Source organism: Geotrypetes seraphini, chromosome 9 (genome assembly GCF_902459505.1).
Source record: "Geotrypetes seraphini chromosome 9, aGeoSer1.1, whole genome shotgun sequence".
Lineage (NCBI taxonomy): Eukaryota > Metazoa > Chordata > Amphibia > Gymnophiona > Dermophiidae > Geotrypetes > Geotrypetes seraphini.
Window position 1 is genome coordinate 175,853,080 of NC_047092.1, and position 15,171 is coordinate 175,868,250.

The 15,171-nt window shown below is 43.8% G+C and overlaps 1 protein-coding gene across 4 annotated transcripts in view; it reads left to right on the forward strand.

Moving 5' to 3' along the window:
* USP13 (ubiquitin specific peptidase 13) overlaps positions 1-13,724 on the forward strand; it is a 94,520-nt gene extending 80,796 nt beyond the window's left edge. For all 4 annotated transcript variants that reach the window (XM_033959470.1, XM_033959473.1, XM_033959471.1 and 1 more), the window contains 6 exons: positions 784-810; positions 2,838-2,981; positions 4,364-4,530; positions 8,063-8,225; positions 10,221-10,305; positions 12,814-13,724. In XM_033959470.1, coding sequence (XP_033815361.1) covers positions 784-810; positions 2,838-2,981; positions 4,364-4,530; positions 8,063-8,225; positions 10,221-10,305; positions 12,814-12,907 — 680 coding nt within the window. In that variant the 3' untranslated portion in view covers positions 12,908-13,724. The remainder of the gene's footprint in view (positions 1-783; positions 811-2,837; positions 2,982-4,363; positions 4,531-8,062; positions 8,226-10,220; positions 10,306-12,813) is intronic.
* Positions 13,725-15,171: the final 1,447 nt, after the last annotated feature.

The window sequence follows — 15,171 nt, forward strand, 5'->3', positions numbered from 1 at the left end:
AGCAGACCTCGGAGCACTCTAGGAAATCTCGGGCGCTATTTGCGTTTCCGTCTGTTAAGGGTTGTAGATCTAAGAAATTTCATCAGCGTCTTTTGTCTTTTTGAGCAGCTTCTTGGGACAAAGATTTTAAGCATTTAATTACACCCTCCAACACTTGTCACCAATTTAGACGTGCTTTTTAGCCAATCTCTTGGAAGTTAGATATATTCTCTTTGTTTCATTTATTTTGTGAACTGCATAGAATTTTACGGATTAGCCATTCAGCCTTTATCTGCCGTCATGTTTCTCTGTTTCTATAACCATAAAGCTTTATGACCTCACAATGCAGGTGTAAAGAGCCATATCTAATAGGAAGAGGAGATGCAAATGTTAAGAGCCTTAGCCAATAGGGAGAGGAGGAGATAGTGGATGCTGTGGATGGGCAGACTGGATGGGCCATTTGGCCTTTATCTGCCATCATGTTTCTATGTTTCTATAACCATAAAACTCTAATGCAGGTGTAAAGAGCCTTATCCAATAGGAAGAGGAGATGCAAATGTTAAGAGCCTTAGCCAATAGGGAGAGGAGGAGATAGTGAATGCTCAGAATGGGCCATTTGGCCTTTATCTGCTGTCATGTTTTGATGTTTCTATGTAATACTGTTATTGTATTTTAATTTGTTTGATACCCAATTTTATTTAAATTGAACCTCGCTTAGTAAGTAAAATAAGTGATTGAATCAAATTTTAATAAAACTTGAAAACTTTGTGCATTTCATTAGGTGCTTTTTTTGTTTGTTTCCAGGTCGCTGGATGAACCATTTCATGGATTGTACGTATCTTGCTTTTTTTTTTTTTTTTTTTTGTGCGTGTGTGTTTGGCTTATTTTGTCTGCTTCAGCCAACTCCCAGTTCCCATTCTCCAACACATGTTTCTCACAGATTTTTGCTTGAGGCTTACCTGTGTCTGTTTTTCAAGGTGCTTTAAAGCAGTGTTCTTCAACCTTTTTACACCTATGGACTGATAGTAACATAGTAACATAGTAGATGACGGCAGATAAAGACCCGAATGGTCCATCCAGTCTGCCCAACCCGATTCAATTTAAATTTATTTTTTTTTTTAATTTTTTCTTCTTAGCTATTTCTGGGCAAGAATCCAAAGCTTTACCCGGTACTGTGCTTGGGTTCCAACTGCCGAAATCTCTGTTAAGACTTACTCCAGTCCATCTACACCCTCCCAGCCATTGAAGCCCTCCCCTGCCCATCCTCCACCAAACAGCCATACACAAACACAGACCGTGCAAGTCTGCCCAGTAACTGGCCTAGTTCAATATTTAATATTATTTTCTGATTCTAAATCTTCTGTGTTCATCCCACGCTTCTTTGAACTCAGTCACAGTTTTACTCTCCACCACCTCTCTCGGGAGCGCATTCCAGGCATCTACCACCCTCTCCGTAAAGTAGAATTTCCTAACATTGCCCCTGAATCTACCACCCTGATTTGCTCTGCCGTGTCGGGCAGAGCAAATCAGGGCAGTAGCAGACCGCGAAGCAGCGTGTTTAGAGTGCTGCGGCCCCTGCTGGAGTAAGGACGTTTGTCGGGACCGCGGGGCGGGAAGAGAAGAGGAGCGGCGGCAAAGGACTAAGGGAGCCGAAGGGAGGGTCGGATGGGAGGCTGAATGGGGGTTCGGGTGTGCCGGGGAGAGGAGTGAAGAAGACGCCGACGACCTGCCAGAGAGATTCGTGCGCATGCACACTCCTACCTGAGGTGCCCTACATCTCACGGAAAACGGACGCATGCAGTGGGAGTGCGCATGCGCGGCTTACCATTTTATTATATTAGATTAAGTGTGGTAGTTTGAGACAGTTTAATAAGGTGTGGAATTGTTTACTTAAATTCACAGATTGAATGCTATTGTACTTAATTTGTAATTTGTATCGTATGTTATGACGCCCTTTGACTTTATTTTTTCATTTAGATTATTGTATTATATTATATTGATTGTGTTTTGGTTTTCTTCAAGAAAATATTATTGAAAAAAACCCAAACAAAAAAACCCTCTAGTGCAGCTTGATAAGTGGGGGAGGGGGATTAATCGGCACCGATAATTGACATCACTTTGTAATTGGCGTAAATTGCACTTAATTGGATGTTAAGTTTCAACTCCTAGCAGCTCTTCTGTAATAAATGATGGTCCGTAAGATGTTTTTCTTTATTTTCAATTTACTTTATCAAGGCTGTTGTCTCTGTGTCGCACAAAAAATATGTATAATGTAAATAACTTAAATCAGTGTTTACTAAGGGCTCCTTTTACAAAGCCGCGCAGGTGTTTAACACGCGTAATAGCGCGTGCTAAACCTTCGGCTGCGCTAGCTGCTACCGCCTCCTCTTGAGCAGGCGGTAGTTTTTTGGCCAGCGCGGGGGTTAGTGTGTGATGAAAAATATTGTACGGATTAGTTGAAATTGTTTCCCTTAAATTTATCAGTTTAATTATGTAGGGAGGGGGATATTTTAATTATTACATATTCTATATGATAATGGAATATATGGTAGGGAGGGGTGAGAAGGGGGGAGGGATAAGAGTTTATGTAATGTACCAATGATAGCTTGTAAGTGATGTATTTATTGTTAATGTGATTGAATATATATAACACTTAATGTAATTTTGAAAATGAATAAAAGAATTTAAAAAAAAAAAAGAAAAGTCACGCGTGTTTGTATAAGGAGCCCTAAGTGATCTGCTTATTAACTATATAATGCTGGAAACTCAATTCATGGTATCAGAGAGTTAAGATGGACAGAATCCGAAAACTGGGAACCAGCTCCATTTTTTTTTTCATTCATATGCCATTTTTATAGCTCCCGAAGTAGATGAGTCCTCGGTGATGCAGCTGGCGGAGATGGGTTTCCCACTCGAGGCGTGTCGGAAAGCTGTCTACTACACAGGAAACATGGGGGCAGAGGTGGCCTTCAACTGGATCATCGCACACATGGAGGAACCTGGTCAGTAATGTTTTGGGTGCTGGTCTTTTTGGTATCAAATTTCTGTCGGGGGTAAATGTCAGCGAATAACGCTTAAATTTAGGCAACGATTTTTATTGATGGCTTCGCAACAGAACAACAATAAGCAAAATATGACAGTAACCATTCTCATCATCCATTTTTACACATGACCTACATCCTACCACCTCCCTCCCCTGTCTGACGTGAAACTCTGCCCTTTGCAAAGTACAAAAAAAAAAAATACAAGCCAGTGTACAATCTAATATAATAAATCCCTAAGCGCGCATGCACACTCCCACCTGCGTGCTCCCATTTTCCGTGAGCTGTAGGGACCCGCAGGTAGGAGTGCGCATGCGCGTGGCGGCGCGGAATCTGTCGGACGCGGCGGCTCTTGCGGTCTGAACTTAAAGATGTGAACTGGCCAGGGCGACGTCAGCGGGGGCCGGAACGGACTTTAATTGCTGCCTCCCAGGCTTCTCCTGCTCCGGCTGGGCCCGTGTAAAAAAAAGCCAAAACTCAGAGCTCGCTTCGGGTCTGGCAACGGCTGCGGGTCCTAAAACCTTCCGATTCAAGCAGCGTCTGCAGCACTCTACACACGCTGCTTTGGGGCCTTCTACTGAAGGCCCAGAAAAAGCAGTGTGTAGAGTGCTGCAGACGCTGCTGGAATCGGAAGGTTAGTCGGGACTGCTGGAAGGGAAGGGGGGGGGGCGATAAGGGAGCCGGCCAGACTGCGGGAAGGGAAAGGGGGGTAGGGGAAACGCTGCTGCTGCACAGGGAAGTGGTGTGGGGGGAGGGAAATGGAGGGGGAGGGAATCCTGCTGTGGCTGTTGCACAGGGAAGTGGTGGGAGAGAAATGCTGCTGCATAGGAGGCAGGGAGAGAGACAGATAGAAAGAAAAGAAGAAAGACACAGGGGCAGGGAGAGACACAGAAAGACAGACAGACAAAGGGGGCCAGGGAGAGAGACAGACAGCGGGAGGGAGAGAAAGACAGAAATAAAGACACACAGACATATATTCTAGCACCCGTTAATGTAATGGACTAAAATACTAGTAATTCCATAATAGCTCCGAAGCAGAAGAAAAAACACATTGTAAGAAAATAGCAGAGTCCAATAGGTTAATAGGTAGGAAATACCCTCTCCCCTACTTAAAATGCACCTAATCCACATGTGTGCTTTGGAAAAATTAGCAACTGGCACTGGACATCCTGTTTGAGGACTGACCTGTCTGTACGTATTTGTCCCATAGAAGTTGTTTCGGTGATGGTTCTTTCCCTTCCTCGGGGGCTTTGAAAAGGCTGTCGCACACTTGAATGCATTTTGTGGACGTGCTCTTCATTCCTTCTGCTTTTAAGAATAATGCCCATTTTTATCCGATGCAGATTTTGCAGAGCCATTGACGATACCAGGCATGGGCTCCGTGGCATCAGCCAGCCCAGCTGCTGTAGGGCTTCGTGCAATGGAAAGCCCACCCCCCGAAGAGATTGTAGCTATCATCACGTCCATGGGCTTTCAGAGGAACCAGGCCATTCAAGCACTAAAGGCCACAGTGAGTAATTTTTTTAAACTGTTGCCTGTAACCCGCCTAGGACTTAATTAATGAGGATTCAGCAAGATATAAGATTATTACTACTACTATTAATTATTTCTATGGTGCTATCAGACGTAAGCAACACTGTGCGGAGTCACGAAGAAGAGAGTCCCTGCTCGAAGGAGCTTACAATCTAAACACACAAGACAGACAAACAGGATGTCATGGATACAGTTAAGGGGAGCGGTTAATCTGCTGGCTGGGTTGGAGGGCAGAGGGGAGTCCAGGACAATCAAGCCATGGTGACATCACTGATGAGGTTGGCTCTTATTGGTGGAATGAGGCATTATGACATCACAATCTCAACTCTGCTTCCCAAAGACAAACAGGATGTCATGGATACAGCTAAGGGGAACGGTTAATCTGCTGGCGGGTTGGTGGGCAGAGAAGGGTTATGGATTGAATGATATGTCAAAAAGGTGGGTTTTCAGATTGCACATAACATGACAAATTGTGATTTAATTCACACCAGGGGGTGTAGCCAGAACACAATCTTTTTTTGAGGGATGAGGGCAAGAATTTCCTCTATTCTCCCCCCTGCTGCCTCTGCTATCACCGCCACACCCCCTCCCCCCCCCAATTCATACTTTTGCTGGTACACCCCTCCAGCTAAAGACATTCTATGCTGGAGCCCTTGCCCAAGCTTCCTGAGCAGCCCCCCCATACTGGTTTTCTGCTGCCCAGGCACTATGGTGGGGGCTCATGCAACAAATCTCTTTGGCTGGTGGGGCTTCAGCATTCCCATCAGTCAAGCATCCGGTGCCACAATTATGGAGGCGGTCTGAGCTTAAAGTGTGTGTGGAGGGGGGTGGTGGTGGGGGGTTCCAAAGCCCCTGGTTTACACCACCTTCAGTAGAAGCTCTGGGTGCGTTACATTCAGGCATGCTAGATATTTCATTTTCTCTGGGGGGGTTCACAATATAATTAAGTTTGTACCTGATCAGGCTATTCAAGCACTACAGGCCACAGTGAGTAAATCCTTGTGTTACTTTTGCAGCCAAAGTCATATAACCGTCGGTTCTTTAACCTGTAGCTATTTTGGTTCACCTGGGTTCTTTCTCTTGGACAACTATTGCTGGTAGACATTCATTATCTAATACTTTCAGATCTTAGTTTTGACTTTTACTTTTTAGCAATTGTACCGTTGTTACTGGAGATCCAGGCATGCTAGATTCACTTCTAGTTTGCTAAACGCAGTGATTCTGTGACAGTTTGAAGATCACAAGAGCACAGCTCTCTCCAAGACGAGTCCCAAGAGAGCTGGCGAGGTTAGAACATAAGAACAGCCTTACTGGGTCAGACCAAAAGTCCATCAAGCCCAGCAGCCCGTTCTCACGGTGGCCAATCCAGGTCACTAGTACCTGGCAAGAACCCAAAGAATAGCAACATTCCATTATCTCAGAGTAAGCAAGATTCCGGAACCCCAAAGAGTAGCAACATTCCACTGCCTCAGAGTAAGCAAGATTCCGGAACCCCAAAGAGTAACAACATTCCACTGCCTCAGAGTAAGCAAGATTCCGGAACCCCAAAGAGTAGCAACATTCCACTGCCTCAGAGTAAGCAAGATTCCGGAACCCCAAAGAGTAGCAACATTCCACTGCCTCAGAGTAAGCAAGATTCCGGAACCCCAAAGAGTAGCAACATTCCACTGCCTCAGAGTAAGCAAGATTCCGGAACCCCAAAGAGTAGCAACATTCCACTGCCTCAGAGTAAGCAAGATTCCGGAACCCCAAAGAGTAGCAACATTCCACTGCCTCAGAGTAAGCAAGATTCCGGAACCCCAAAGAGTAGCAACATTCCACTGCCTCAGAGTAAGCAAGATTCCGGAACCCCAAAGAGTAGCAACATTCCATTGTCTCAGAGTGAGCAAGATTCCGGGACCCCAAAGAGTAGCAACATCCCATTGTCTCAGAGTAAGCAAGATTCCGGAACCCCAAAGAGTAGCAACATTCCATTGTCTCAGAGTAAGCAAGATTCCGGAACCCCAAAGAGTAGCAACATTCCATTGTCTCAGAGTAAGCAAGATTCCGGAACCCCAAAGAGTAGCAACATTCCATTGCCTCAGAGTAAGCAAGATTCCGGAACCCCAAAGAGTAGCAACATTCCACTGCCTCAGAGTAAGCAAGATTCCGGAACCCCAAAGAGTAGCAACATTCCATTGCCTCAGAGTAAGCAAGATTCCGGAACCCCAAAGAGTAGCAACATTCCACTGCCTCAGAGTAAGCAAGATTCCGGAACCCCAAAGAGAAACAACATTCCACTGCCTCAGAGTAAGCAAGATTCCGGAACCCCAAAGAGTAGCAACATTCCATTGCCTCAGAGTAAGCAAGATTCCGGAACCCCAAAGAGTAACAACATTCCACTGCCTCAGAGTAAGCAAGATTCCGGAACCCCAAAGAGTAGCAACATTCCATTGCCTCAGAGTAAGCAAGATTCCGGAACCCCAAAGAGTAGCAACATTCCACTGCCTCAGAGTGAGCAAGATTCCGGAACCCCAAAGAGTAGCAACATTCCACTGCCTCAGAGTGAGCAAGATTCCGGAACCCCAAAGAGTAGCAACATTCCACTGCCTCAGAGTAAGCAAGATTCCGGAACCCCAAAGAGTAGCAACATTCCATGTTACCGAACCAGGGCAAGCAGTGGCTTCCCCTATGTCCTTGTGGCATGAGGGACTAGTCTGTATCATCGGCTTAAAAAAATCCTCAAATAATGGATTTGGGGGAAGAGAGAAAACACGCAGAATCAATATGGCCTTTTGGATAGTGGGTTGGATTGTTTTTGAAGCAAATGACCTAGAATTGTGATTCTGGCTCCTCTCTGCCCCTTAACTCAGGAACTTTGTCCTTATCTGGGGCCTCAAGCCTGTACACTGTGCAATCATATGACCTCCAGGACTACCTGGAAAATATGAAAGAGAGAAAGAAAAGACTGATCTTGTTGGATTTTGAGGTTTCTGAGGTGAATTCTGTGGCCTGTAGCATTCTTTTTTTCTTGGAAAAAATGTCTGACTAGTTTTCTGAGTGAAGGGAATTCCTGTTACCAGAATAGAGCTCTGAGGCCACCTCTGCATCCCTGTCTGGAGTTCTTCTGGAGAGGGCTCCTTTCCCCCAGTCTCTAGTGCAGGCAAGAGCCACAAATGTGAATCTGCCTTTTAAGATGAAGGGTTGCCCACCCATTCCTTCAGGAACTGGAGCTTCTGTTTTCCACAGAAATTTGGCTTTAATAACGAATGCAATTAAAGTGATTCTCCGAGACGAAAGCCACCTAGAGTAATTAGAATCCAAATTTAGCAGGTTTTGTGCTGCCGGTAATAAAATGAAATGTTTAACTCATGTACCCCAGTCTGAAGATACGAAGTCCCATGGGATCCTGTCCTGAAACTTCTCTGATTTTGCTTGGTTTAAAGTCGAGAGCCTGACATTTGGCTGCTTGTCGTTCTCCTCCCTCCCAATGGCTTTTACCTTTTTTCTTTCTTTGTTTAAATTGCCAGAAGAATAATTTGGAGCGAGCGCTGGAATGGATCTTCTCTCATCCAGAGAGCGAGGAAGAAAGCGCGAGCGCTTCAGATGCCGTGAAAGCGGGGAACAGCGCCAATGGTAACATTGCGGCAGCAGCCCAGCCAGAGGGACCCCGCGTTAAAGACGGGTCTGGAAGTAAGTGATTCGGCAGTACATGGGGCTGAAACCCGGCCACGTGGATGCTGCTGATGCACTGCGTTTTGTCTGGTCTCCGCTTTGGTAAGAGGGTGAGCTCATCAGACCACAAAGTTCTAGAAATGTTTATCTGGCATGTAGAATAACACCGATAGAAAAAAAAAAAAACACCAAACGGTGGAGATAACCAATATACTAAAAGAGAAGGGCATGCCAAAGGCGTAAGGAAGGTCTTTATTTCAACCAGTGCTATTCAGTTTCTGAATGGGATTTGACATGGGCTGTATTTCTGCATTACTGCCTGCATCATTGAAAACTTGATGGCAGATAAAGGCCAAATGGCCCATCCAGTCTGCCCATCCGCTGCATCTACTATCTCCTCCTCTCCCTATTGGCTAAGGCTCTTTACACCTGCATTGTGATGTCATAGAGCTTTATGGTTATAGAAACAGAGAAACATCATGGCAGATAAAGGCCAAATAGCTCATCTGCAGCATCCACTAACTCCTCCTCTCCCTATTGGCTAAGGCTCTTAAAAAAAAAAACAAACATTTGCATCTCCTCTTCCTATAGGCTAAGGCTCTTTACACTTGCATTGTGATGTCATAGAGCTTTATGGTTATAGAAACATGATGGCAGATAAAGGCCAAATGGCCCATCCGCAGCATCCACTATCTCCTCTCCCTATTGGCTAAGGCTCTTAACATTTGCATCTCCTCTTCCTATAGGCTAAGGCTCTTTACACTTGCATTGTGATGTCATAGAGCTTTATGGTTATAGAAACATGATGGCAGATAAAGGCCAAATCGCCTATCCGCAGCATCCACTATCTCCTCTCCCTAAGAGATTTCACGTGCCTGTCCTACGCTTTCTTGAATTCAGACACAGTCTTTATCTCCACCACCTCTACTGAGAGACTATTCCATGCATATGCCACCCTTTCTGTAAAAAAAAAAAGTATTTTCTTAGATTACTCCTGAGCTTATCACCTCTTAACTTCATCCTATGCCCTCATTCCAGAGCTTCTTTTCAAATGAAAGAGACTCGACTCATGCGCATTTACACCACGTAGGTATTTAAACATCTCTTAAGAAAAATAGATAATAGCAGTAATCGATAAGCAAAATTTAAAAAAAATGCTCTTAGCCAAGTGGTGGGGCGGCTCTTATGAAATTGCAGTTGAGGCTTTTTCTCCACTTATTAAATGTGTGTTTCATTTTGCTTATTTAAACATCTCTATCATATCTCCCCTTTCCTGCCTTTCCTCAGAGGGATGGGACAACATCTCTATGAGGAAAGGCTAAAGTGGTTAGGGCTCTTCAGCTTGGAGAAGAGATGGCTCAGGGGAGATATGATAGTGAGTGGAGTGGGAAGGGTGGATGTGAATCGCTTGTTTCCAAATATACTAGGACTAGGAGGCATGCGATAAGCTACTAAGTAGTAGAAAATATTTCTTCACACAACGTGTAATTAAACTTTGGAATTTGTTGCTTGAGAATGTGGTGAAAATCAGTTAGCTTAGCAGGGTTTAAAAAAGGTTTGGACAGTTTTCTAAAAGAGAAGTCCATAGGCCATTATTGAGATGGCTTGGGGAAATCCACTGCTTATTCCTAGGATAAGTAGCATGAAATCTGTTTTACTACTTGGGATCTTGCTGGGTACTCGGGACCTGTGTTGGCCACTGTTGGCAACAGGATGCTAGGCTTGATGGACCTTTGGCCTGTCCCAGTACTGCAATTCTTATGTGATCCAAGAATAGGACAAATCAAGCCATTGTGACATCACTGCTGAGGTTGGCTCTTAGGCATTGGTGGAATGAGGCATTATGACATCACAATCTCAGCTCTGGAATGTTACTGCTATTTGGGTTTCTGCCAGGTGGCCATTGTTGGCAACAGGATGCTGAGCTTGATGGACCTTCAGTCTTTCTCAGTTTGACAACTCTTTTGTTCTTATGTTATGGACTTAACATCTATATTTGCTGTTTTTCCATAGGGTACAAGCTTTTTGGCTTTATCAGCCATATGGGACCATCCACCATGTGTGGCCATTATGTTTGCCATATCAAGAAGGAAGGACGGTGAGTTCTACCAGGAGAGAATAAAAGAGGTGTAATAATTGATATGATTTCTTGGTGTAACTGATTTTTTTTAATGTATTTATGTTAAACACAAGATTAAATAATTGTACCTTTTTGACAACGTAAATAATACAATATGTGGGAAGTCATGTCATTTAATATTTAGTGGTATACTTTACAGTTGAAGTCATCACTTTGGCCTATTTTTGGCGGCAAAGCCTTTGTAAACAGCTTTATTTAAAAAAAAAACAAAAAACAACAAAAAGCACCCCCCAAAAACAAAATACCTGTTGATAAATAGAAAAACTTCCTTACCTGAGAGAGTGAACGGCATCCTTCCTCCCTTTATTCCACTTTCTTGGAATTCCTCAAATCCTAATACCACCAGATCCACCCAAAAATTAAAACTATCCCTCCCCTCATTAAAAGGCATTTCCCATGCAGGAAAACTAGGGACCTCCCTCCCCTTCAGAATCACTGAGCTCTGGAACAGCCTTACCTCCCCTCTTCGGAATCTGAGCTCCCTTCAACTTTTCCGTAAACATCTGAAAACCTGGCTATTCTCAAAAATGTAATACTTCCTCCCTTTCTGGTATACTAAGCCCTCTAAACATTCTTTATACTATGGTCTATAACCCTTCATTGGAGTTCCTTTCTATCCCAACTCCTGTAAACCATGCCGAGCTCTACGATTGTGGAGACGATGCGGTATACAAACCGAAGGTTTAGTTTAGTTTAGCCATGTCCAAGGGGGACGATTGTTTAAAAATGCCTTTCTTAATTTGGGATCCGGCAACTACTACTATTTATTATTTCTATAGCGCTGAGAAGGCATACGCAGGGCTGTACATTTTAACATACAATAGACAGTCCCTGCTCAGAAGAGCTTACAATCTAATTTAGACAGGACATTACAGGGTTGGGGAGATTATGGTAGAGGGAATGATACAGTGGGTCTAGGTATCTGACAGCAGTGAGTGGGAGTTAAGAGTTGAAGGCAGTTTCAAAAAAAGTGGCCCTTTAGCTTGGATTTAAACACTGCCAGAGTTGGAGCATGACGTATTGATTCAGGCAGCCTGTTCCAGGCATACAGTGCTGCAAGAAAGAAGGGAAGGAGTCTGGAGTTGGCAGTGGAAGAGAAGGGTACAGATAAGAGCGGAGATCACGGAGGGGAAGCACAGGGAGAGATAAGTGAGGAGAGATATCGGGGGGGGGGGGCTTCAGAGCGAATGTACTTGTAAATCAGCAAGAGGAGTTTAAACTATATTTGGAAATGGACAGGCAGCAGTATCCTCCTGATATTGGGGGGAGGGGGGGAGAGAGTAACGCATCATTAAGGCCACTAGATAGTCTGGGACACCATCTTATAGAGCTTTGAAAGCTATAGTGAGAATTTTGAACTGTACTATATATTGTACAGGGAACCAATGAAGTTTCAGAAATAGAGGCGTAATGTCTTCCCTGTGTTTTGCCCTACAGAAAAATCATGCAGCTGTGTTCCATAGCAATTTCAAACATTTCAGTTTAGTTTGAGAAATGTTAGTCGTCTGTCTTTTGTTTCTACTGGTACTACTGTAGAATGTCTCGGAGAACTTGTGTAACGGATGCGCACGATGGTGTGGAAGATGTGACAGAATGTATAAACCAAGTGCATATATTCTCAAGTGTGCACTAGAGCAGTGTTTTTCAACCTTTTTACACCTGTGGACCGGCAGAAATAAAAGAATTATTCTGTGGACCGGCAGTTGAAGAACACGGGGCTAAGTCGTGAGCCAGACCTCGCCCATCTCTACCTAATCTCCACCCCAGACCCCGTCCCCATAATAGTACTAATTGCACCTTGCACATCCCTTGCCTCATCTGGAAGCCTTCCCTCTGACGTTGCAACGTCAGAGAGAAGGCTTCCGGTTCAGGTGCAGGATGCCCGTAGGAGCCACTGCCCATGGCTTTGTGCATCGAATCAGTTAGGAAAAGGGAGCTGGCTCGAAGATAACACCGCATCGATCGCACCATGGACCGGTGGTTGAAGAACACTGTTTTGGGCCTGATGCACGTGCTGGCCCTGTGGACCGGCAGAAAATTTCTGTGGACCGGCACTGGTCCATGGACCGGTGGTTGAAGAACACTGCACTAGAGCTTATTACTCCTTGTATATCTTTGTCCATAGCCATCAAAATATCAAATACCAAAATTTAAACTTACTTACTGTGCACTCGTACCTATGCCCATGAATAAACTGATACTTCAGTGCAAGTGTGGCATTCTCAGGTAGCTTAAGCTGCCTCGCCATTGGTTAGTGCTTGCTGATGTCACTAGAGTCCAGATATGATGATAACTTTGCATGTTCTAGAATTATTGTCAGCCACCTGAACACTTCCTAGGTCATCGTTTGTCATCACTTTGCAGTCTGATTTTATTTTTAACTTATGTTCTGGTCAAATAGATGATGCTAATATGAAATACAAATCATTTTTTATGTCCTTGATATATTTTATTTTATTTTTTCAGGTGGGTGATCTATAATGACCATAAAGTCTGTGCCTCAGAAAGACTCCCCAAAGACCTGGGTTACATATACTTTTATCACAGGATATCTTGTTAGGCCTCGGGAGATGGTACTTGAATCAGTGAAAGCCATGCACAGTTTTACAGTCTACCAAGAAAAAGCATAAAAAAACCGAGAAGTTGGAATGTCAAGGAATAAAGAAGAATGCACTGGAGTATTTTTAGCTTATTTAAAAAAAGATAAAATAAGTGGAGATCTTGTTTCACATCAGGGAAAATTTTCTATTAATGCTGTAGAACGATTTTTGACTTTTTAAATTTCCCAGTGCACCTTGTTGTTTTCTTAAAACTCCAAAACATAGATGCAGTGTCTGGACTCTGGATCCAGGGGACTGCAAAGTAGAGAATGACACAGTGACCCATTCCTTCAACGGGGAAAAATTTGAGCAGTTTTTCATGGGTATGTTAGCAAAGCTTTTCACCGCACCACGGGGAGCGGTAAAAAGCTTTGCTCCTGCAGGGTGAAAAAAAATCCCTGTGCTTGCCACTCTTCGAGCTTCTTTCCTGCCAGCACATCCCTTTCGGAGTCGACCGATCCCACCCAGGTCTGCTTGTGGTCTTCCCTCTGCCGGGTCCCATCCTTATGATACAACTTCCTGTTTTCATGTTCTTACTGGTCGGGTCAACCATGTGCTCCCTCTGAAGAACTGAAGTCAGTAGGAATCAGTTACTGCTTATGGCTGGCAACAGAGGGAAGATATTTCCTTTCAGTGTCATCAAAAGTATTCCATCTCCACTTTAATGCCTTTTATTACCATGGGAAGTTTTAAACGTGAATCCTAAATTTGTGGAAGAACTGGAGCTAACCCACATACTGTTTCATGTGGATCCAATAAACATTTTGGTTGAATCACTGTTTTGCTAGGTTTATCAGTTCACAACTAGAGAAATAAAATGTGTTAGTAAGTTTCCAAGGTTATTTAAAATGTATTACCCCACGTCTAGGGAATACCTTCAGCGTGGCTTACATTTAATATAAAACAAAAAATAACTAAAAATCACATTAAAATTCAAAGACTCGGAAAAATTAGGTCAAGGGGAAGATCTGCAAAAATGTGATAGGAAAGAGAGGAGGGAAAACACAGGATTTACATGATTCCAGCAGCGCTGTCGATGGGAACAGGTTTGATACGCGTCAGAAAAAAAGAAAAGTTTTTAAATCTGGGTACACATTTGACTTTGTACTGCAGAGGTCAACAGGAGGTTTTTTTTTTCCTTCTGCTTTGACCATCAGGTGGCAGGGCTTTAAGGAATTCATGTTCTGCCCAAAAAAAGTGAAGTGTGGTGGACCGTCCTTGGCTGAGGCCTCGCACTTGATCTTAGCCACAGCAAGAGGCTGAGAGGCGATTTTGATACACTTAAGGGCTCCTTTTACTAAGGCCAGCTCAATGCTGGCGAGTGCACGCTAAAAACGCTAGCGCAGCTTAGTAAAAGGAGCCCTAAGAGTCAGAATGATAGGCCATAGACCTTTTTAAAATTTATTTATTTAAATTCCGCATTTCTCTGTTGGATTACAAATTATTCAGGTGGGCCCACACTCTTATCTAATGTACCTGGGGCACTGTGGGGATTAAGTGACTTGCCCAGGGTCACAAGGAGCAGTGCAGGATTTGAACCCACAACCCCAGGGTGCTGGGGCTGTATAGCTCCAACCACCGTACCACACACTCCCACCAATTTAAATTTTAAATTTAAAGGAGGTCTTTCTTGAGATATCATTAGACAGCAACAATTAACACACTCTAAAAATGCTATATTTCTCTATACACCCCTGGGATGCTGGTGAAGAGAAGGGAACACATTACAGATGGATGCTGTTTACCAAAGGTTGCACAGTGAATCCAAGTCCTTAATGAGGTTCGTCTGTTGTTGGAGCAAACCATTAATTTCATTGTCCATTCATTAATTCAAATTGGTGCTTTTTAAACCGACAGGGCCTTCCAGACCCTTCAAACTCGTATGTATGTGTAATAATAATAACTTTATTCTTCTATACCGCCACAATCTTGCGACTTCTAGGTGGTTTACAATCAAGAGTGCTGGACATTCAGCGAAATACAATAAGTAGATATTCAGAGGAAATACAGAGATCAGAGACCTCAGGAGGCAATAGTATAGAAATGCAATTTGCTGAGCGAAAATGTAATATGTACATTTTAGTAGGTAATGTCCGACAGGACCTGTTGGGGATAAATAGCAACGTAAAGTTACGATAAGATGAAGATAACAGATTATATTTATAACAGTGCTGTAAGTTCAGGTGGAATAGGGAGGGGGGAGGGAGAGGGAGCGCGGGTCAAT